The sequence below is a fragment of the Crinia signifera genome, chromosome 4 (genome assembly GCF_055691185.1).
Source record: "Crinia signifera chromosome 4, ASM5569118v1, whole genome shotgun sequence".
In the NCBI taxonomy this organism is placed as follows: Eukaryota; Metazoa; Chordata; class Amphibia; order Anura; family Myobatrachidae; genus Crinia; species Crinia signifera.
In genome coordinates, this window is record NC_139220.1 from 145,651,623 (window position 1) to 145,676,857 (window position 25,235).

At 44.8% G+C, this 25,235-nt stretch overlaps 1 protein-coding gene across 2 annotated transcripts in view; it reads left to right on the forward strand.

The window, feature by feature from the left end:
* GXYLT1 (glucoside xylosyltransferase 1) overlaps nt 1-24,569 on the forward strand; it is a 105,455-nt gene extending 80,886 nt beyond the window's left edge. The window contains exon 9 of one of the 2 annotated variants that reach the window (XM_083182695.1): nt 24,450-24,569. In XM_083182695.1, the coding sequence (XP_083038821.1) occupies nt 24,450-24,518 (69 nt within the window). In that variant the 3' untranslated portion in view covers nt 24,519-24,569. The remainder of the gene's footprint in view (nt 1-24,449) is intronic. The other variant, XM_083182697.1, reaches the window with a different exon arrangement.
* Nucleotides 24,570-25,235: the final 666 nt, after the last annotated feature.

Genomic DNA, 25,235 nt, shown 5'->3' on the forward strand with positions numbered 1-25,235 from the left:
ACCTGTCAGGGTTAATGGTAATATGACCCATGGTTCAATTTTAGATTTATTGTAATTAATTTGAGTGTTAGATTAAGGGGTTCAAACTTTGAAATATCCCAAGTACTGGAATTCTTCCACGCATTTTAAGGGGGTAGGTGCTATCAAGGCCAGAGGGAAAGTACCTCTTAAAGGGAGTATGCAGAACTTACTCCAGTTGATCCTGAGGCCTGAATGCTTCCCAAAGGTATTAATTATATCCAGGGCTTCTGGCATTGCCTTGAAGTGGTTATGTAAAAATAACAAAACATCACCGCGTCCAAGGCATTCCCTTGCTCCTATTCTAAAGCCTTGGATCACCAGACTTTCTCTTATCAAACACACCAAAGGCTCAATAGCAATTGCAAATAGACCCGTAGACATTGGACATCCTTGCCGAGCGCACCTCTCGGTCCTGGGTGAGATTTAATTATTAACTGACATGTATTACTATACACGGGCCCATGTATAGTAATTTCATCCAGTTAATAAATACAGGACCTATTCCTGCCCACTCTAAAGCCTCCCATAGGTACCCCCCATTCGATAGTATTGAATGCTTTGGCAGCATCTAGGGAAATTACCTCTGGTCCCCCCCCCAATCCTGTTGAGTCTGGAGGTGGCAGTATAATCTTATTAAATTAGATGTTGTTGACCACCCTCAGTGGCAAACGCAGGATTTTCAGAAGGGGGTTTCTAGAGGGGCGGAGCAAAGCACAGACATGGACACTTAGGTGACCCAGTATATGCCGGGTCAGTTAAAGTTTTATATATATATATATATCTATATATATTACAGGGGTGTAGACCCCTGGGCATAGCAATGTATTGGGGCCACTACTGATCCTCCAGCGGTAGGGGTGGGGGAAGCTTTGATGTCCCCCGGGTGGTAGGGGGTATTATATCAACTGCTCAGCATGTAGCGCCTGGATCAGTAATTTCCATTAATTACCCCTTTACTGCACAGATGGTGGGAGATGGGTTGGGAGAAGGGGGCACTGGGCTGAATTAAGGGGCCCTGACACATAACTTCCAGGGTGGTAGAGGATGTTTAATATGCAGAGGAGGGGTGTATGGTGGAGTGGGCTTATTATTCAATTTTCTGGTGGGAGACAGCTTGCTTGACTGCAGATATCTCCAGTTTCCAGAAATACATTTATTAGATTTTAATGGATTTAAAAACTAGAGAATCCCACCTACCAAATGGTACTGGGGACTAGGGGATCAGAGTTCAGGAGACAGAGCAATCTGCCAACGAGCATATAAAACTACATACCAGGTGTGTGGAGCTGGAGCAGTAACCAGCTGCTGGAAGACTGATATCTCTGGTTCTGGGAACAGTAGAGACAAGCTACTAGTGTTCACCAATGGGGGAGAGTCCCAGCTTATGGAATATACCCTCAGATAAACTCTGAGTCAGACAGAACCTGAAATATCTGACTTGGAAGAGCAATTAACAGGCTTGGATGGGGACCACTGCTTTGAAGTCAGATATCTCCGGTTCCCAAGGGCCGATTTTTAAAATTCTTGTACCTATGGAAAAAGGGGACCCTCAGCTTTCAGCCTAGGGCCCTTAGACTCCTGGGGGGGTTTCTGGGTACCCAGAAACCCCCCCTGCGTGCGCTACTGACCCTGTGGGCTTGTTGAGATGTATAAAGTTGACTATTTCTGGGGTCTCCTCTCCCTAAATCTTGAATTTCCATCACTGTGCTTGACTGACAGGCTACTTTTGCAAGGTTCACCAGAAAATTGCCGGGTCTGTCCCCGTCGACGTGGATGGCATGACCTGCTAAGAGCTCCCTGTACATTACCTTCTCCAACAAGCACCCACGCCAGGCCTCTTGAGCTTTCAATCATGCTCCTCTGCTATCATCTGTCTTATCCTGTAAATATTTTGTTCTAAGGCACTGCATGTTAACTCCAGTCTATAAGAGGCTTTCAATCTGGCTATCTCTTTTATCAATGACCCCCCCTAAGATTAGCTTTAACCGCATCCCATATATTCTCTATCTATGATGTATCTTTATTAATCTCAAGGAACTCCTGCCATAAGGGTTCTAATTTATCCCCTGGATCTAAGAAGGTCAACCAAAAGGTGTTCAATTTTCAGTAGGAAAACTTTCTTTTTCCCCAGGTCCACTGCAATTTCTAATGGCAAGTGGTCAGATATCCCCCTCATCCTAGTGTTTATTTTCTGAATTCGGAGGAGCCAGTCTTCTGTGACCAGGGCCAAATCAATTCTTGAGAATGCATCATGTGTACTTGAGAAGCATGACAATTTCTGTTCCCCCGGGTGCCACCCCCTCCAAGCATCCCTTAAGACCATTTCTTTAATCATAAATGGGAAACTAGATTTTGGTATCCTGTCTTTTCTGGCTTTTCCTGTCCAGTAGGGGATCCAACACATTATTGAAATCCCCCATTAATATAGCAGGAGTATCCAGGGATAGAGCCATACATTCTGCCACCTTCTTCAAGACATCACAATTAAAGGGTAGGGGTATTTAAACTGCCATTAATAAAAAAAACAGAGGTCCTAATCTGCATCTGATAAAAACATAACTTCCCCCTGGTCTGTTTGAACTAATTCAGCAGAAAAGGGTATTCCCTTTCGGACCAGTACTGATACACCTCTAGATGCCGATGTAAAGGTGGAGTGATAAGCCCACCCAATCCAGGCATTTTTAAAGAGATAATAATTTACCCCTAACTAAATGAGTTTCTTGCAAACATATGAGGTGAAATTTAATAGAATGAGAGATTTGGTAAGAAAACTCCAGTTTTTTTGAAGCTGCAATCCTTTACATTGCAAAATCAAACTGATTTTGCAGTGTAAATGATTGCCACTTTAAAAAAAAACTGGAGATTTCTTACCAAATATCTCACTTTCTGAATCTCTCATCCTATTAAATGTCACCCCTGCAATTAATGTAGTGTGTACGCACTAGACGATATGCATGATAATATCGTTGAAGATATTGTTATCATACATATTGTCTAAAAATATCTTATATTGTGTACCCAGCTTACTACTTGGCAGTGTGTGGCATATTAAAAAGTACCCAAACTCTTTTGAATCACAGCACCACTGAGTATCAGTATTTTCTTTACGACACACCTAGGCCAAGAGTTTGTCATTGAGAAAATCTGAAAAAATATTAAATGAAGTAAATTGTGTATCTCATCATTAGGGTCAGTTGTTTGGTAATTTGGTATTGTTTATTACATTGGTCATAAAAAATATGAATTAGTCATAAACCACCAATCCAGGGCACCCGTAGAAGTCTCCCAAGGCACCTGTAGAAGTCTCTGAAGGCACCCCAGAGTGCCACGGCACCGTTTGGGAACCACTAGCTTTTACTATTATTTATAAAGCAGATTATAAAAATAATGAGTAGAAAGAGTTTAATTACAAATTTGTCTTCATACAGCTAGCCTCAATATGCCATGCAGTTTGATATGCCTGACTGCTAGTTCCTTTGCAACTGTTAGCTTTTTTTTTTGCTAAAAATGTGCCTTATGCCTGTTACACACCAGGACGACTAGGGCCCGATCCCCTCAATCTAGATCCAATTCCGACCAATTGGATGTAGATTGTGTGGTGATTGGGCCCTTTTCTGTCCTGGTGTGGACCGATACCGATCCGATGCGCGGTCCCGCGGGTCGGTCGTTATTCAGATCCTACCTGCTGCAGGTAGGATCTGAATAACGACCATACTGCCGGGTGCGGGTCGCCATTGGATTGGACCCGCTCGCGGTGTACATCGTGAGCGGGTCGTGCCCCCCTGCATCATCATGAGCGGGTCTGAAGAAAGACTGATGACCCGCTCACAATGTGCATCGTGAGCAGGTCGTCGTGGTATGTACCCTACATTAGTCACAAAGCAATGCAACTTTGACAGACTGTGCTGATTCATTTTATATGACACTTTATATTGTTTGTGAGTCTGTATATGCGCAATGGAACTTGTTTTTGAAAAAACTGCGGCTGCTAGACTGTAGCGCTTCGTACTGGATTCAGAATCTAAAGATGGATACACACTATATAGGCCCCCATCCACTAGTGGGAGGTATTGCATGCAGTACCTTGCATTTCATACCCCTCCAACTCACCTGGTGGCTGGATCGCAACAATGCCTCAAAATTGTGCCATATTGCACTAATGGATGGGGCATTATGATGTTTCCAATCTGACTGGTTGGTATAAAAATCTGATAATTTTTGGGCGCAAATTACAATTGACTGCTCACAAAATTGAAGAGCAGACCTAAACAGTCAAATTAGTTAAAGACTTTTGATTTAACCAATTTAAGCAAATGATGATTGTTTTTGTCCATTTTGCAGCTTTTGGGAATAAATGGTTGATTATAATTTGTTCCCATGGGAATGCGGGTGGGACAAAGTGTGCTGGGGGTGGGCAGCTGACATCCTATGAAGTCAGTCGCATGCACAGGCTTCGTCCCGGCGCCCGCAAATATAAGTCAGTCTCCACTGACTTATATTTGCGAAGGCAGGAGGAATCATTCAATAGTCGGCGACTATCGAATGATTTCTCCTGCTGCAGGCACATGCAAGGGGATGTCTTCGTAACAAATCCCCTCACATGGTTGTGGGGGGAATCGGCAGGGGGTATTCACCAGGGCATCGTCACAAAGGCTCACCAAGTTTTGCAGCTTACCGATCCAACCAGAATGGCCCCCTGTGTTCTGTGGATGGGACAGTAAGATGTCCTGTGGCGGCCCATACCTGTTCTGGGGAGGGGGGCTGCCTCTGGCCGCAGCCCCCTCAGGGGGTACTGCGATGCCGGCACACACACACCCCCCTGTCGCCGCCGCTGCTCCCGGTCCTGGCTGCAGAAAGCTGGGATGGGCGCTGGGACTGGCTCTTGCGCAGTACAAACATCTGTACTGCGCATGTGGCCAGCTTCTATAGAAGGGAATCATGGTCCTGGCGCCTGTATAATACAGATGACAGGCACCGGGACCAGCGCATGTGCAGTACCGATATAGCTACTGCGCATGCGCAATCAGGGATTTTGCATGGCAGCCCGCAAAAAGGCATCCCGGAGGGAGGGAACACCTGCCAATGGGACTGCCTTGGTGACTGGCAGGTCGGACTTCCAATATGAAGTCACTGCCAGTCAAAGTGAAGCCAGAGCAGTCTCACAGACTGCATCTGGCTTCACTTCAGTGGCGGATTTTGGGGGGGCTGCAGCCCATAGGTAAAAACCACCACTGCCTGTAACCATAAGTTCATACTGGAATTCCTTGACCATTTTCCATATAACAGATTTTTTTTATATTTACTGTGGGTCTCATCACACTGCTAGTTACTATGTACTAATGTTCATATAATATCCACTACAGCAGGGCTGGGCAATTGCGGCCCTCCAGATGTTGATGAACTACACATCCCAGGATGCTTTGCATTAGTCTTGCTATGTGGCCATGCTGAAACTGATGCAAGGCATGCTGGTATGTGTAGTTCATCAACATCTGGAGGGCCGCAATTGCCCAGCCCTGCACTACAGTTTATCACTTACTAATATACATGGAAAGATTCCTACCCTAAGCAACTGCAATATACACTGTATACAATGTCTCCAAATTCATTGAAATGTGTTTAAAACCTCACCACACTTTTAAAACTCAAAACAGCAGAAATGAGTCGGAAAGTTCTATCGTGCAAATTTACTAAGATGGGACGTCTACATAAGTAGATTCTGATTGGTTGCCCATAGCAACATCCCATGTGAAATAGAACTCCCATCTTAGTACATTTCCCCTATGCCTCTTCTTGCACTGGAGCAGACCCAGTTCCACGCATTTTTGGCACCCTAGGTAAAACTTCAGCTTACTGCTACCTCCACCACCCAGTTTCACAAGGATGTCTCTTTCAGAATCATCCTTAATTCCGGGTATAGTGATAGCCAGTGGCGTAACTATAGCTCCGCAGCCCCTGCGGTGGCGCAGAGAAATTGGGGGCGCCGCCGGGGGGGCTGCGGGGCTATAGTTACCCACAGTCTGCGTCTCGCCCGGCTCTCTGTCGGGACCTTCCTGACGTCACGGTCCCAGCCGGCTCCTGCTGCAATGAAAACTGACAATTAGAAAATGGCTGCCCCCATACTGCAGACAGTTTTCTGTCTGCAGTATGGGGGCAGCCATTTTCTAAGAGTCCGTTTTCATTGTAGCAGCAGGAGCCAGCCAAAACCGTGACGTCAGGAAGGTCCCGACAGAGAGCCGGGCGAGAGTTGGACGCAGACCGCAGGTAAGAAGGGGGGGGGGGGCAGTTTAGGTGGGGGGCGCCGAATAAACGTGCGGCGGGGGGGCGATAAATAGTTAGTTATGCCCCTGGTGATAGCAGTAGAGCACGCAGGGGGGGGGAGTACCCAGAAACCCCCCCAGGAATCTAAGGACCCTATCCTGAAAGCTGAGGGTCCCCTCTTTCCACGGGTATAAGAATTTAATTTAAAACCTCTCCGATCGCTCCTTCTCCATCTCCACTACGAGCTCCTCCTCTCCTACTACCCCGCAGCCAGTCGGTGTTCCCCAAGGGTCAGTCCTTGGCCCTCTCCTCTTCTCCCTCTACACCACCTCTCTGGGCACCCTCATCAGCTCCTATGGTTTCCATTACCACCTTTATGCTGATGATACCCTAATCTATCTCTCCTCCCCCGACCTATCCCCATCACTCCTGTCCAAGGTCTCCGAATGCCTCACGGCCATCTCAGCCTGGATGACCCAACGCTTCCTGAAACTAAACATGGCTAAAACTGAACTTCTAATCTTCCATCCCCCGAACATCCCCTCTTCTCCCACTATCTCCATCAGCATTGGTGAAACTGAGATCACCTCCATCGGTGTCATAATTGACTCCTCCCTCTCTTTCACCCCCACATTCGTGCTCTCTCACAGTCTTGCTGCTTTCACCTACACAACATCTCACGCATCAGACCATTCCTCTCCACTGACGCGACCAAAATTCTCATTCACTCTCTTTTCATCTCCCGCCTTGTCTACTGCAACATCCTTCTCTCTGGGCTACCTCTCACCCGCCTCGCACCTCTCCAATCCATTCTTAACGCTGCTGCTAGGCTCATCTTCCTCTCCTGCCGCTCTACCTCCGCCTCCCCCCTCTGTCTATCTCTTCACTGGCTCCCCATTCCTTTCCGAGTTCTCTTAAACTCCTCACCACCACCTACAAGGCTCTCTCCTCCTCCACCGCTCCTTACCTCTCTTCACTGATCTCTATCCACACTCCCTCCCGTCCTCTTCGCTCCATTGCTGACCGCCGACTGACCTCTCACCTAATCACCTCCTCCCAGTCCCGTGTCCAAGACTTCTCTTGCGCTGCCCCCCTGCACTGGAACAACCTCCCGCCACCCATCAGGCTTTCTGATTCCCTTACCTCCTTCAAGCGCTCCCTCAAAACCCACTTTTTTCGACTAGCCTATCCCTTCTCCTAACCTCTTTTGATCCTCCTATCCTGCCTCCGTTCCCTTCCGTTCCTACTTATCCTATTGTTTTTCGTTGGTCCACCCACCACCTTTTAGTATTTTAACTCTTACGAGTAGGGCCCAGTGGCGGAACTCCCGGAGGCAATGGAGTCATCTGCCGCCGGGCACCAGGCTTAAAGGGGGCAGTGGCTCCACTGCCTCCGATGTTCTGCTCTGATTATATTGGGGGGCACTGGGCACAAGGCTACGGGGATGGGGGGGCCCGCGCTGTGTTGCATAACATAGCCGCTGCCGCCTGTCGCACTTATCTTATTCAGTGACATGCGGCTATATTATGCATATGCAGCACCCCCTCCTCCTTAGCCTTGTGCGCAGTGGTGCGGACGTGCGGCCCCCTCCCCGTAACCTTGTGTGGTGTGGGTGGGCGAGCCCCCCCTGCTCCCCGTACTCCTGTGTGCAGTGGTAGTGGTGCGTGTGTGCTGGCGGCCCCGCCCCCTCCCCTGTACCATTGCGTGTATGCGGCCGCGGCAACGTCACCACTCCACCCTGTCACTTAGCTGGGGCGGAAGTCGGCCTGCCTGAGGCTGAGCAAGCCAGCCAGCCAGCCTGCCAACAATGTCACTGTGGGACAGTGATGAAGAGCTGGGAGTCCACGCGCAAACTAAGAGCAGGAAACTGAGTGGGAGGCGCTGCAGCGGCAGACGGTGAGGGTGAGTCTGTGACATCCTCTCTCTCCCTAACATTCTTTCTTTCTCTGACACTTCTTTCTCTATTTCTCCTTCATTCATTCATTCTCTCTCTCTCTCTCTCTCTCTCTCTCTCGGGGGGGGGGGGCACTAACTTTTATCTTGCTTCCGGGCTGCATGGACTAACTTACGCCACTGGTAGGGCCCTACTTCCTCACGTACTCACCCTACTTCTTTACCTCACCTGTGCTCCTGTCCTGTTCTTCCCTTCCTCTACTTCATCTTCAGTCTCCTCGACAAATTTCGACACCTACTTCTGAACTGATGCTGATTTTAATTCTACCAGCTATACCCCTATTTATGCTGTATTTTATCAACACACCCTGTATGTTACCTTGTAATTAGTTTTTTGTTTGCTATGTATGGCGCTGCGGACACTTTGTGGCGCCTAATAAATAAACGTACTACTACTACTAGAGCCGACCCTGCCCAGGAACCTGTGTTACTGTCCAGAGAACATTCCTGTATTATTCCACCACTGCTAACAAAAAAACAATCCTTCTATAAAATCAGCTGAATCAAATGAAAATAGTATATAAATCAGGGTTGCCGACTTGCATATAATCTTCTCCGGGAGCAGCCCGGAGAGGAACCTTTCATTACGAGTTCGGGGGCGGGGCTTACCGGTGACATCATTAAGCCCCGCCCCATTACGACAAATCGCCGAAATAACTGATCTCAATGGAGGGGGCGAGGCTAAAATGACACGATTGTGCCATTTTAGCTCCGCCCCCTCCTCTGAGACCCGCGGATTGCGGCATTTAAATGCCGCGATCGGGGGGGCTCAGTGGGGGTCCCCCTGATTCTAGGAGGGTTGCCCACCCTTCCGGGGGCCGGGAGGGGGGACCCGATTTTCAGGAGACTCCCGCAAATTCCGGGAGGGTCGGCAACCCTGATATAAATTGAACTTCCATATTTAACCATTTTGTGTTTTATACAGCTTTTCCCTTATTTCACTGTATTTAAAATAAAGTAAATCCCCCCCCCCAGCAATTTCAAATTGTGCTGATTTTATGATATGATTTCCCTGATCTTTGTGGTACATGTGTCAGTTCAATTACCTAAAAAAATATTTTTGGTTTATTATATGCTAGTGCAAAATCTCATGTTTTGCGTTAGGTGTCATTAAGAGTCTTCCAAATATAGTGAGGTCATTGTGTGCATACTGACATTTAGGTTTTGCTATACAGTAATTGTATGTTTGCTTTTCTAAGTGTGATTGCATTGTTTTGTATCAGCTAGAAATAAAGCTAATGTTTTATAGCTAAGCATCAACTGCAGATGGCGCTGTTACTCCCTTTATCACAGTGTGCTACTGTATATTAACCAGAGCTCAGGTCAGTGACTGTTCATGATATGAAATGCTGTTTTAAGTCTATAATTAAGGGTTAACTGTGTATGTGTGTGTGTGTATGTATATATATATATATATATATATATATATATATATATATATATATATATATATATATATATATATATATATATATATATATATACTAGAAGTTACAGACCTGTAACATATTATAAATAGTAGCAAATCAATGGTATATAAGTAAAGTATATGGCACTTTTTAAGTTTTGTAAAAGTTAATGAGACGACTATGCGATATAGATAATAGAGATATACTGAAGCTGGAAATCATGGGAGATCAACCCATATATCTTTACAATGTAAATAGAAATGGGACATGTGAGAAGGAAGGCGTAAGCTAGAGAGACACTGGAATGAGTTATTGGATGATGTGATGCAGGGCAGTGCTGTCCCCTGAGCTGGAGAAATATCCCAACAGAGCAGGAGTAAAGACAACAAGAAAAAAGCATTTTACAGTGAGGACGACGAAATGTAAATTGTGAGATTGAACACAAAAGTTACATTTCATATAGAAGTGAGTTTGACATTGCAATCTTCCCAAATTAGTGTGTCAGAAACAGAGATGTACTAGCCCACAGGGGGTATAGGAGAAATTCCCATTGGGCCCGACTGCGTGAGTGTCCAAACCCTTTTCTAGGGATCTGGTTCTGTTATTAATAATAATAATAATATAATTAATTATTCTATTGTACAGGACTATGGTGTTTTTTTTTATTATAGTGCATTGCTTTTATTAATCTGGTACATTATCATGCTTAGTAGTATCTTCTGTGTGTGTGTGTGTGTGTATATGTATGTATGTATGTATGTATGTATGTATGTATGCGTGTGTGTGTATGTATATGTATATATGTGTGTGTGTGTGTGTGTTCAATCTAGCACCCGCTATCTTTAAAAACCCATGCAGTTCGTCTTCCCTGGCTGGGGTGTCTCTGTCTGCTGTGTTGTTTCTAGCACAGGTCTGGTTTGCATATCAGTGCTGATATACAGACCACACTGTCCTAAAAGCACTACAGCAGACAGCGACACCCCAGGCAGGGAAGAAGAACTACATGGGTTTTCAAAGATAGTAGGTGCTAGAATGAACCTTGATAAAGGGACCTCTTGGTCTTGAAACGTCGGTATATCCAGGTTGTCAGTGTTGTTCTTCGAGCGCCGCCACCAGTTCTTTGCATTCACATCCCACCTTGTGGGCCTGTGGGCTTGTATCGTGGGGGGCACCGCAGTTACTGTTTGTGTCTACAGCTGATCTGACCTGAAGTGCTGCATCAATCAAAATTTGTTGTGTGTATATATGAAATAATCTATACACACACATGGGGGCATACTTCTGTATGCTGCACTGTACTTTGCATTATTGGGTGTGCTGAGAGAGACTCCAAGCTCGCAAGTGGCTATGCTCTCTAAGGTCACTGTGTAGATGCACGCTGCATGCTGCTGTGTGCTTAGCTGGACTTTGTGGTATTGGCTGTGCTCTTGCTGTAACTTTGTATTTAGGGGCATACTGTTGGCTGCTATCCTGTGTGCTTTGCTGTGCTGTGTCCAGACTCACAGTTGCTGTACCCTGAATAGTGGCTGTGTATAGGGGCATGGTGCTGTATGCTGTACTGTACTCTGCTGTAAATTGTACTGTTTGGCGCCCGTTTTACTTGTGTAAGCACTGTGATTCACAGAAAAAATTATATATATATATTGTTTGTACTGTTTAGGGGCATATTCAATCTGTACCGTGATTTCCGCTGGTGGAAATAGCATCACTCACCTATTCAGTGCTACCGTTTCCGACAGAATTGAAGGCTTTCAGATTTGGCTTTTTAAAAGTCGAATCTGAACTGTGGGAAACGGATACTAATTGTCGAAATCACAGCTGATTCAACAATTTAGCGGCTGTTTTCTGACAAAATGAGGCTGTTCAGAAACTCAACAGTCGGAACATTGAATAACGACTGTTGAATTACAGTTGGAATGGGTCGAAAACCAACATGAATCAGACTGTCGGGAACGTACTGACAGTCAGATTCAGGATTCAATACCCCCTATGTGCCCTTTGTTTATGTGCATTCACCTGGTGGTCCCTTCACACACAATTTAGAGACTACACCTCTTCTTGCTATTAGTAACTTAGAACCCATTATTCAAAATCTGTGCTTATAAATGGCTTCTGGCTTCTGATGTATGATCTTTATAATAATAATACAGGTTGAGTATCCCTTATCCAAAATGCTCGGGGACCAGATGTTGCGCACCGCCGTCCGGGCTGCGAGGCACCCAGACGGACGGCAGATACTGTACCCTCTGACGCGGCCGGGGACGTTGCCCGGCAGCGTCTCAGGCCTCCTTCTGATGCGGAGCGTCGGGACGTTGCTAGGCAACGTCCTCGAGCTTCCGCCCGGCGGCAGATGACGCGCGCGCCTGACGTCAGTCAGGCGGCGCGAAAATCAAATAAATAGCCGGCGTCTGCTGGGCACAGACGCCGGTTATAGCTTTTGGCTATCTTTGCTGCTAGCTTTCTGCCCAGTTTGCAGACAGCTCTTGCTTCCGGTCCCCCGTGGCTTCCCAGCCCACTGCCCTGTGTCCAGCTCCTGGATTCCTTCATTGTCTCTTTCTCCCAGCCTTCCCTGGAGTGTCCTGTCAGTCTCCTGCCTCAGTCAGCTTCAGCCTGAGCCTGCGTTTGGCCCACTGTCTCTACCATCTCGTGGGTCACGTAAGTGCTCCAGTGGAGCCTCGGTCTTTCACTCTTTTTCCTGTGGCCCGCTGTGGCCGTGCCCCTCCCGTGGGTTCAGTATTCTCTTTTCCTTCAGCTCCTGTGGTCCGCCGTGGCCGTGCCCCTCCGTGGGTTCAGTATTCTCTTTTTCTTCAGCTCCTGTGGTCCGCCGTGGCCGTGCCCTCCAGTGGGTTTATTCCCTATCTTCTTTCTTGTATCTTTCTGTCTTTATTAGCATCGGTCAGACAGGGAGTGTCCTCTTGTGTTATCCTGGTTTTGAGGAGTCACCGTCCCTGGGGTGTAGCCTGCTGGAGACTCCTCTTCCCATTTCATTTGTGTCTGTGACTTGGTCGCATCCCGGTTTGGCCTGGTGCCGGCAGTCAGGGGTCTACTCCCAGCTAGGCCCGGTAGTTAGTAGTCCTCTTGGGTACCCTGTGGCGATCGTTTACCCCTTGTCCATACATAAGACCTGGCTGCATCGGGGTCGGAGCGGGCCTAACTCGCTCCTATGGACGCGGCGGCCACAGGTGAAGCCTAGCTCTGCAGGGGTTTACCATCTGCCTCAGGGACTCAATAGAGTCAGAGTAGCATCCGCTGTGGCCGTCCTAACCGGCGGTCCCGGCTACGGGCTCACGCCTGACCACCTGTTTATAATCTCCAACCATTGCTCCTTGTGCCACAGTAGGCACCGTAACACCAGAAGCATTTTGGATAATAGATTATTCTGTTTTTTGGAATATTTTTATATATGAATGAGGTATCTTGAATTTATGTTGTACAGGAACTACACACAATAATATTTTATTTGTGCATGAAATAAAGTTTGAAAACATGAAACAAAGTTTGTGTAAAATCTGACACTGAATTTGAATGCTAAGCAGTCATTTTCTTGCACATATTTAGTGCCAGTTACAGAGGTAGCTAGTAGGATTTTAGCAAACAAAAGTACATTTTGGGTGACTATGGTTTTTGGAATAATTTGGATTACGGATTTTTGGATAAGGGGTACTCAACCTATAATAATAATCATTTTATTTATATGGCGGCTCTTTCTCCAATAGGACTCAAGGCACTCTTTCTCACCTGTTGTGGCCTATAATGTTTGAGGATTCACAGACCATCTTACTAGGCAGGATAAAGCTATCAGATGTGGAGAATAGGCCATCCCATCACATTTATTAGGAAATAAAGAAGATAGCAGAAAATGATTTTATTGCTATGGTAATGTCAAGAATTTAATGTCAATGTAAATACACTTTGTGTAGAGCATTGAAGCAAAAAAAATATCTCATAATAACGAATACATTCAATTTAAAAATTATATGTTTCCAATGAATACGTCAAACTGGTAATTTGACTTAATGATAAACCTTCTCTAGACATTAAGACTGGTATCCTATTCAGCCCATTTACACAGTGTATTCCGGTGCTGCGCTGTAATAAAATTGTGGTTTTTGCACCCGGTAACGGGCCATCGGGCACGATGTTATCGCGCTAACATATATGTATTTTAAAAGATGCATTTTTGGCTGAAGCCCGGCCACTCAGGCGAGCAGGGGGAGTGTACTTTTCACACTCCTGGGGTTTTCTTGCAATATAAGAAGGGAATCAGGAAGTTCAAAGCGACTTACCAAGGTCTACCGTCAATAGGTCGACTTACGCAAGGTCGACCGTTAATAGGTCACTGGCTATTAGGTCAATGTACGCAAGGTCGACCTCTCAATAGGTCGCCCGTGAATAGGTTGATGTATGAGGTCGACCGTTTATAGGTTGACCATTATTAGGTCAATGTATGCCAGGTCGACCATTAATAGGTAGACCGCTATTAGGTCAACGTCTCATAGGTTGACATCTTACTGTTCCCCAATCTGGTAGCACTTATACCCCATTTATACCCATACCCATCACCCTGCAGTCTGTCTAGCACTGCTAGCCCCCATCAGCCCCCTATCCATGACGTTTATCACCCCCATACCCAACAAAATCCAGACACCCCAAGCCTTCCCCTAGTCACCCCGCAGACGGTCTACACTTAGACGCCCTGTTCTTAGCGTTATTTTTTTAATGTGGCACTACAAGTACCAAAATAACCTGGCACTGCACAACGCCATCACACCCTCATCCATGACGGTCAGCACCCCAGGGACCCTTCCTTTAGCCCTGCTGCTCACTTGAAAAGCTGCACACCATATGCACTCTCATACCACTCTCGCCCCAATACCACCTCCTAGTCACACCGTAGCCCATCTACATTTAGACACCCTGTTGAAAGCGAATTTGACCCTTCCTTTAGTCCTGCTGCTCACTTGAAAGGCTGCACCCCATACCGGTAAACCTAGATGCCTCAATGCCACCCCTTAGTCACACTTAGTCAATAAAACATGGGGTAACAATTTCAGTGAATGTATATTAATTAGGGGTGCTGTCCAAAAGGATCGCACTCCAAAAATCACTTTTCCTGAGGTAAAATTAGCATTTAATAAACTTATCACCTACTCAGAACAGGTGAAGTGAAATCTCCAATAACCAAAGTGAAAATCCACGCTAGTTATTGGAGATCATGAAATAGGATAGCGGTTCATAGCAAACCAACCTTTTCTCTATAGAGAAAGCCGGATTAGCGAAAAAAAAAGATAAAAAAATCTGTGGGCAATTTTGCTGTACTTCGGGGGTGATATAATCTCATAATGGGAGAAATTGCCGAATTATAACGGGAAAAGTGCTGAATAGGATATCCCTTTTATAAATCAAAATTTATCTCAAGAAATTTGATCAGAATAGTTAACAAACTAAATAAATCAATTTAATTAGTGAATTCATTAATGTGATGCAGAACATTTGTAGTGGTGCATATTGCAGCCATGAGGATTTACTATATCTTCCTAAATTACAGTGATTATTTTTTTCTAGGTACAGTATGGTCTGTTTGCAATCAATGATGAAATGACAAGTGGCCTTTGATGGTTGTAAACTATGCAATGGATGACCATTATTGTTTTCACTAACCGATGTCAACCCTTTTCTTTCACTGATTGTCTTATGGAGTGTATGGACGTAATTCCGTGTTTGTACATAAACAAATTGTGGTATTTGAAGTTGGGGATATCTATCTCTTAAACCCGTGTAAGTCAAGAATGGTCAAGGAATCCACCGCTAAAAGCTGTGCAACATATTTGAGGCCTCCTAGATGCCAAGATCTAAAACTATTTGATTAGGTGGGAAACTGGGGTTGCCCCACAAAGTAAGAACAATAGATGTACATCTGGGTGCGTGCATAGCGAATCTAGCTAATCTCCATGCCGTGCAGGTGGAGCTATTCTCTATTCTGTGATAAAACTAGTAGAGATTGACTATGAAAGATCAAATCAGTTAAAGATAGCCAGGGATTTCCTTTAAATCTTGGATTACTCAGATATCAAATACCATTTTTCTGCCTTCATTTGATCTTCACTAATTAGTGTGAATTCCATCAGGTTTCCCATCTAATCTAATTCATTGGGGAAACCCAGGGCATTCTTCATTGTGGGTGAACTCTGCTCTTTAGTAAAACTAGTCTGATGATCATAGCAGTTGTACTGCTTGTGAGTTGTACAACAAATTTGACTTTGGGAGGAGAAAGCAATCCTGGAACTTCAACTGAAGTGTTTGTGGAATACAGGAGACACCCAGGAAAAGTTATTCTGTAAAGAACATTTTTGTGGCTATTGAGTACTATACTTGTTTTTTTGGAGGAGGATATGGCAATGTGTATGGACAAATTCCCATTACTGAAAATAGCAAATTCCAAATGGCATGATGTCACAGGAATTTCTTCAGGAGCACATTGGAGGTAGTAATTCTAGTTGGCACGCAGTGCTGCGTATCTTTTTAAGCCCTTCCGCCGCTCACACAGGCCACTGCCCCCCTATGCAGGGCGAACTTGTCCGCACGACTGCGAATGCATGTTTTGCATAAACATCCATTCCCAACCTACGGGGCCAAACCCACATCATTTGATGGTCACCGATCATCAAATGATGTGGAAGGTACATGCAAAACTAAGACACTCTCAGGTGTCTTAACTTTGCATGTGTTCTGGAGGGGAACATGGCAGGCAGCTGACATGTGTGATGTCAGCTGTCCACCCCTGGCACTTGCGTCACTAGGTCATTACCATGGGAACACCTAGTGTTTTCATGGGAACACCCTTGAAACGCTGTGCGTTCCCGTGGGAGCAACTACCTGCCGCCTCCCCTGCCCGCACTGGTGGATGCGGGAGCCTGGCGAACACTTTGTTCGCCATGACCACTCTCACCCGGCGCATGCATTTGCGCAGAAATGCACAGTTAGGAACGATTTGCCAATTTGCAACGGTGCGCATGAACAAGGATAAGGTCCACAGAGTATACTAATTCTTGTATAGATTAAATATATAGTGCTTTATTGCATTTTTGCCTCATAATGCTGGGCTTATGAATTCTATTAAAACCATTGCAGGCAGCAGCTGCAGCATTCAGGTGCCTGGAGTACAAACTAGTACCGATCTAATTATGTTTATTTGTTAAAACAATACTACTGTAATTATTATTAATAAATATATTATGTACTATATAGTATCCAAACATTCATAGCATTGTGTTTGGCTGCTGTGAGGTGACATTGTGCTGATTTTATTGTGTTTTTCTTTATATAATGCAAAAAAATACTATATCTTCATTTTTAATGAATTGAACACAATCGTATTTCTGATTTTATAAATGATACAACGGGTGACATTCTATGGATTGAGATAAATGCGCATGTTTTTATATCGCACCACATCGCCGCTATTCGCCCTTTTTAAAATCACATTTTTTTTGTAATAATTCGCATATTTAATGGGATGCGCTTTGGAGGCTGAAAAGTGCGAAGTGGTGCGATTAGCGGCGAAGTGGTGCGAATTTAAGTCACAAAAAAGTGCGATTTCTTCCGCCGGTCATGTGCGAGTTTTGGACCAACCGGAGTGCGATTTACAAAACTGTCTCCGCATGACTAAGAACCCCCCAACCAATTGGCCCACCTCTGTCCCCTCCATTATGCATCACACCCTCTATATAAAGGGGCACTGGCGCCATTTCACTCTTTGATAGGAAGTAAGGAGCATGGAGAGGAGCAGTGGCAGTGTGAGTAGAGGAAGAGGTGTTGGTGGCAGAGGGAGCAGTGGCAGAGTGAGCAGTGGCAAAGGGAGCAGTGGCAGAGGGAGCAGTGGCAGAGGGACCAGTGGCAGCAGCCAGCCAAGTGGGAGAGCCAGCAGTGTGGCAGGCAGCATGGCCACAGCAAGGCCAGCCCCAGACCAGGCCCTGGGTGTCCAGCCCCAGCAGGAGGAGGTGGAGGATCCGCTGGCATCCCCATCCTATAGCCAAGACCTTGACCATACCCCACAGCAGCTGCAGGAGGGCCACATGTCAGAGGTGGAGGAAGATGGAGGTGTGGAGGAGGAGGAGGGGTACATGGCTGGAGTAGAAAATGAGGAGGAGGAGGAGGTAGAAGCTGGCAGCACAAAAAGTGGCCGAAAGGTCAGATTTTCCTATGAGGAAAATGCTGCGCTTGTCCGGGCTATCATGCCTGTGTTTGACCGGTTACTTGGGAAAACACACCACAAGACCACTGCACAGCGCAAAAGGGCTATGTGGAAGGACATCACCCAGGCGGTGAACGCTGTAAGTCAGCACAAGCGCCTGGTCAGAAATGTCAAGAAGAGATTCAATGACATCAAAAGGCAGCTGAAAAGTAAAATGGCCATGGAGTTGGAGGAGGCCACCAAGACTGGCGGAGGAAGCCCCACCACTGTCTGCTACACGTCCTATGAGGTGAAGTTGAAGCGCATCATACCCCCTGAGGTCCTGCCTGGCATGCACGTCGCGGATACCGATAGGCCGCAAATGCCATCCAGAGCTGGTAAGTGTGACCACATGCAATCTTAAACATACATGCCAATGTTTTCAAACTGTAATGTTCACTTGAATTGTTATGCTAACTAAAGTGCTGCTGTGGAACTACATAGCCCAGCAAGGTCATGCACAAGAAATTGCCTGCTCCTACTTTCAAATTGCTCATAATGCTGGGCCTTGTAGTTCCACAACTGCTGATATTGATCAACACTGTAACATTCTTTCTAGCAGCCTAACATGTATGTGGCCAAAAACACATAGGTGTACTGGTGGTTTAGCTGCCATGGCTACATACCACAGATTATCCAACAGTTGTAATGTGTACAATAGTTTAATAATACTCTAACAAAATAATCAGGTAAAAAACAGATGTCAAATAATGTGGGGACTAAATAATGTAGTCCTTAACCAAAGGAAGTATTGTCCATTAATGTAATTTCAATGCATGTTTGCCGTAAATGCTTATCCATTGCAAGGTACATAATGGCTGCCCATCTTTCCTTTCAGAGATTGTCCATCAATCCAAGACAAGAAGGCCCGTTGCTGCAGAATCTGTGGAAGCAGGAAAATGAACAAAAAACACGCCATTACAACATACAGTACACACACCCATGTCACATCAACAATATGTCACACTACATTCATCTCCTGCTGCTACATTGCAACGGAAATGAATGTAATCTGACCTAGCCATCTCACTTATTATTAATGTCAATGTTACATGCTGTATCGGGGTACATGTGTAAGTACATAACACCCCTAGGTATGTGCGTCCAGCATCTCAAGCCCTTTCTAAAACAGTACTGAAGAGAGTCTGGCCTATATATGCATCAGTACTTACCTCCTCATCTGTATCCACAGGTACTATACAACTAGGAACACATCAAACTGATTCTTCGATGATGGTGTTGGACGAAATGGACATCATTCTTGAACCCGTGGAGACCTTTGCGGCAGAGGAGGAAATACAGACCTCATCACAGAGTGATCTTCCCCCAAGTGGGGTGTCTCCCAACCCACCCCCAACCACAAACACACCCCATACAGCAGCTTCTGCTTCCCAAGTAGCTAACTCCTTGGTCAATTTCAAGGAGAAACAAATAGAATTTATGGCCTCCCAAAGCCTGCAAATAGGTAACATCCAGGGGTACATGCGTGACACGTTTCTTCAATTACGAAAAATTGCTTGTAGTGTACGGGTAGGTGTAGGCACTCATGTGCGCATTGCTAATAGCATTGACACCCGTTTTGCAGATCTAACTTCTGCTGTAAGGGAACAGAATAGCCATATTGGCAGCCTTGTGCAAAGTATAGCTGCACTAAGCCAATCATGCACAGCGCAGACCAATGCCTTAATAGGTATGCAGGCCCAACTACAGCAGCTGGAAGGCAATGTCGTAGGTGGCGCAGCAACAACTCTCAGTAGTGTATCTAGCACCCCAATAAGTGGCTCCCCCACTTCCCCACCCCGTCGGAGTATTAGGACCCGTGGTGGCCTGGGTGCAGGTTCTAGAAGTGGTGTAGGGTTGCCTGATGGTGGCAGAAGATAGGTCATATTTTTGAAAATTTTGTAATATGCAATACATCTTGTTACATCCCCCGACAGTTTTAATGTTTTACTGACAAAAATGCAGATTGCATCTGACATAGTATACTGCAGTAAAAATGTCTAACCGCATACCATTTTGTCAGTGTATTATTTATGAACCAATTGTTGTGTGAATTATGACATAGTGTAATGGTATATGACAATGGGATTGCTGTAAAGTAGTGTTGGGTAACTCCTGGCCCGTCAAAGGTTGTGGAACTAGATATTCCAGCAAGCTCTGACACTCATGGTTTGGACTATAATGGTTATAGTGTGTCAGGGCATGCTGGCACTTGTAGTTCCACAACACCAGTGAGCCATGTTTTACAGCAAACTTCATTCATACATGTATCAAATGTGCTTACAAGCTTGATACCAGCAAGGGATAGGTCAGCACCACCAGCAGCATCCGTTGGGCTCTGTGTATTAGGCTAAATGTGGGTGGAAACAGATGGTATTGGTAAATAATTTGTTTATGAGTACACTTACAGCAAAGGTACATTTTGGAATACAGGGCACATGTGCTTACCAGAAAAGTAACGGCTGATGATGTGTGTGCGCACCAGATTCCCCCTCTGCGTACCCCTCACTACCCGAGGTGTGGTAGGTTGGGCTTCCTGCACTACTGCTGCATGTTCCTCCTCCACATAGGCAGGTTGGGACAGGGCTATGTTGTGCAACATGCAGCAAGCCTGGACGATCATCACTACTTTTGCAGGGTGGTAAAGCAGCGTACCCGATGACCGGTCCAAACACCGGAATCTACTCTTCAAAACGCCAAATGTGCGCTCCACCACATTGCGGGTTGCAATATGTGCTTCATTATACCGGTGCTGTGCAGGGCCCTCTGGGGAGCGCAAAGGTGTCATGAGCCAGGAAACACACCCATATCCTGAGTCACCTAAAACACAGATAGGAAGTGATTGCCTTATATGGTAAGGTATGTGTTTTTTTGCAAACAGGAGACACTGGTAGAAGAACAATATGCTTGTGAAACAGGAAACACAAACATTAGAGCAGGTACAAATACGGACAGACAGGGTAATATGTAAAAAGGTACTTACCTAGTAGCCAGCCCTCTGGCATTTGGTGGTCGGTAAATCGGTTCCAGAGGGCTGAGTGTCTCAGAATATAGGTGTCATGGCAGTTCCCAGGAAAGCCTGCAACAACACTCAGCACATACGTGGGGTACGCAGTAGTCGGGGGGCTACCTGGATCTGGCGCGCAGCTTCCTCCCTCCTGCGCAGCTCCTCCAAATGGGCCACATCACAAATAAGCAACTCCAAACCACTCTGCAAAATCTCCATGTCTCAAACCCTCACAGGTGTCCTTAATGATGTTGGGGTTTATGTAGAGGTGTTTCTGAGTGAAAATGAGGGCACCTGTGCTGAAATTAACCATGTGTGCACTTGACCAAAGTGATTTCTGGGCCAATTCGCCAAACAGAACCTGGTCTGAAATAAGTGCGATTATTAGACACCTAAAAAGTGCGATTTGCGAAAACGCAATGCATTAAATAAGCGATTTGTATACTTTTCTGTACGAAAACATCTGGATGCGATATAAATGCGAATTTATCACGCACTTTTGGTCCGCATGCTTTAACGCACATAATATGCGATTTCAGTCCCTTAGCGCATCCTATTAAATAGGCGATTTGACGGAAAAATGCGATGTCGCCAATTTGTTTACTAATTAACGCCAAAAAAAAAAAATCTCATTCCATAGAATGTCACCCAACATTTTTATAACTGCCATTATATCACTTTTATTAATAGGGGCCCCCACAAGTTTGTTGTCCAGGGCCCCCACAGACCTTAATCCGGCCCTGAATAAGAGCGTTTCCCAAGCTAACTATGGACCTTATTCTGGTTGACTCGCAAGGCTGCAAATTTCGCAGCCTTGCGAGTCTACCAAACACTGCCCCCCTCACATGGTGAATTTCTCCGAGCGCGTGTGAATGGATGTTTAGTATAAACATCCATTTGCAGCTTGCATGCGGGAAGGAAATCATTCTATGGTCGCCAACTTTAAAATGATTTCTACTGCACTCACAGACCTAAGACACCTCTATTTTAGGACTGCGGGTGCCCTATGCGGGAAGCGGGCAGGCAGCTGACATTCGCTGATGTCAGCTGCCTGCTCCCGCGTCATCGGTGAGTTACCATGGGAATGCTCAGTATTTTCATGGAAAACTCACCTTGGCCGCTTGCACCAAGCGGCTGCATAGGCGCATAAAAGAATAAGCAAATGTGCCAAACATTGCTCACCGCTGCAAATTTGCAATGGTGAGCAACAACTAGAATAGCCTCCTATATATAGTGAAACACAGATTAAATATTGAGCTCTTATTCCAGCATATAAATTGCTCAAATCCAATAAAGGCATACAAACTGGTGAAGTTAGAAGAAACCACTTTATGTAGGTAAAAGAGGCAGTAACGGTAACATGTATTTGTGTAAATGTTGTCTGCTCAGATATCTGTTTAACATGTAGTAGCGAGTAGGTGACAGATACACTTGAAGTCATTAAGCAAAACAGATGCTGCGGACTAAAGGAACAGATTTTATGTCCCTATCTTTGATTATTTTAAACAGGAATAACTAAAAAATCTATAATGCAGAGCCAGAACTAAATAACTTTCCAAATGCAATTAAAGCAAAATCTGTACACAATTAGGTATTTAGCAAAGAATATAGGCTGCTTACATTTAAGGTGTCTTGAGAGATGTAAAAGTACCAGAAATAGGATACAAAGAATATTGAATGAAAATCTTTCAGGACACAGAGGTTTGGCTTTTCGATCCAAAAAACTGATTTAAAAAGTTAAAATACATTAATAGACATGATGAGAAAACCACCACAACAGATTTTTGGCAAAACAATGTCTACACCATGATTTTTTTCTATATTTATATTACTTCTAAACATAATTTAAAGATACAAAATCTAATCCAGATAGTTGAGTAAAAGTGTAAACCATAATTAGATTTGTATTACAGGTTGAGTATCCCTTATCCAAATATCCGTTATCCAAATTATTTCTAAAACCAGTCCAAAATGTATTTCTTTTTTTTTTTTTATAAAAACCTACTGGATACATCTGTAACTGGCAGTACTGGGAAAATTATATGTTACTACCACTACTGGGTACATCTGTAACTGGCACTACTGGAGAATTGATATGTAACTGAAACTAAATATGTGCAAGGACATGATTGCTTGGCATTCAAATTCAGTGGAAGATTTTACACAAACTTTGTTTCATGTTTTAAAAACTTGTTTCATGCACAAATAAAACATATTAGTGTGTATTTCATGTGTTTGTGTTTATACAACATAACTGCAACATACCTCAATATACCTCATTCAAATGTAAAAATATTCCAAAATACGGACTAATCCGTTATGTAAAAAATTCTTCCAGTCCCAAGCATTTTGGATAAGGGATACTCAAACTTTATAAGGTTGTGCATTCTGTCAGCAATCTCCTTCCCAACGCAGAACTGCATTTTATTAGATAGTTCCTAATGTGATACAAATGCTAATGTTATTAGGTGATATGTATTACGGTAATGTTATTTATGCCAGTGATTTTTACACTACATTAGCAAAACTGATGTTACTAATATATCAGATTATGGTGAGACTGTGGACACTTAGGGCTAATATATAAAGCTTACATTTGTAATGGATATTGGATGAATGGATCTATTCACTGATTAGCTACAGTAGCTAACGAAAGTCATGTGACACTGAGGACAAGCTGAATCATGAGAAGGTGATGGTCAAATCTTAAAGACAATAGAATTTCCAGTGAAGCTGCCAGTATCTTGTGTTCAGGGTAATCTATGCTAAAGTTATTTGTGTGTGTGTAGCCAACATTACACATGAATACTCCTATCATACTGTACATACTGAAGTAAAACATGGCGCTAGATGGGATATGTACTATATCTTTGATAATGGTATAATTTATTATGTTACAGATTGCTACTTTAAAATTTTCATTTATTTCAAACCTATGTTAAAGCATACTTGCCTACTTTTGAAAAGTAGTTTCAGGGAGATTATGGTTGGTAGCAGAATTTTGCACACTGCCCCATTGAGGCGGCATGTCATGCTCCACCCAAAGGGCGTGGCTACTTCCATATATGGAGAAATTGAGGAAAATGATTGTGAACGTGGCACCTAGAAGCGTAGGTGTGTAATTTAAAATGACTTACAGTATATCCAAATGTAGATGAGCCCCAAAGCAGTTAGTAAGAGCTACTATACTTGCTAAAGTGCTGGGAAATGGTGCTGTGATTCAACGTAAATGTATCTAGCACTCATTCCTTTTTTCCGCAAAAATGTAACAGTGTAATGTGGGCTAGGTGACATGGGGAGATTGCTAGACTAATGAGGGAGAGAGGGAGATTGTTGATAATTCAGGGAGTCTCCTGCAGAATGCAAGAGGGGAGGTAACTATGATGTAACAGTGTAATGTGGGCTAGGTGACATGAGGGAGATTGCTAGACTAATGAGGGAGAGAGGGAGATTGCTGCTAATTCAGGGAGTCTCCTGCAGAATGCAGGAGGGTAGGCAACTATGTGTTAAAGGTACACTGTTTACCTCATTTACCCATAGATGCCTCAACCATCTGTAATTGCAGCCACCGGGAGGAAGGGTGATGCCAGCAGTCACTGCAGCAGCTGTGAGGGGACAGCCAGCAGTGTGGTGAATACTGTGGTGGATTCCAGCCAGTACCTGCCCGCAACTACACTCCCATCCAAAGGAACCAGTGCCACTTGACTCGGTAAGTAGGAACAAGGTTCCAGCTAGCTGTAGCACCTGAGTGCTGAGCCATTTTTGGTCATATTACCAACATTAGATATCAGTACAGTACCCACACAAAGTAAATCCTTTTTTCCCAGAATTTTGAGAAAATATTATTTTGCTTTATTATTCTACAGTTTTATAGTTATTTATATAGCACTTAATCTGCAACATTTAAACGGAATTCCCATATACATCTGCTTATTACAAACCGTAATTTCTCCACAGTTTTCCTTTCATCACCCATCATTTTTGTATATTGCTTTTTAAATATATTATGTGTTATTAAAGAGGATATATTGCACTACTGTATATGTGTCATGACCACCATGGCTGCTACCCAGTTCCCCTGTGCTGTGCCTAGCCCTAATACTTATATCAGCGTGTCTCCTGCCACATCGCTCACCTCCGCTCCTGTTCCTTATGCTGGTGGTGTGCATACTCTCGCACTGTCACCACCAGGTGACAGTGGTGGCATGTACTCCGGTGCCATGCAGGGTCTGGGTGGCGTGAGATATGGGCCGCCATGACAGGTCTGTGTTTGGTTTGGTCTCTGGCTGGAATCGCCGGCAGCAGCGCATGTGCGCACAATCCCCGCCGGCTGGTTTCTGTCGCCTCTGCT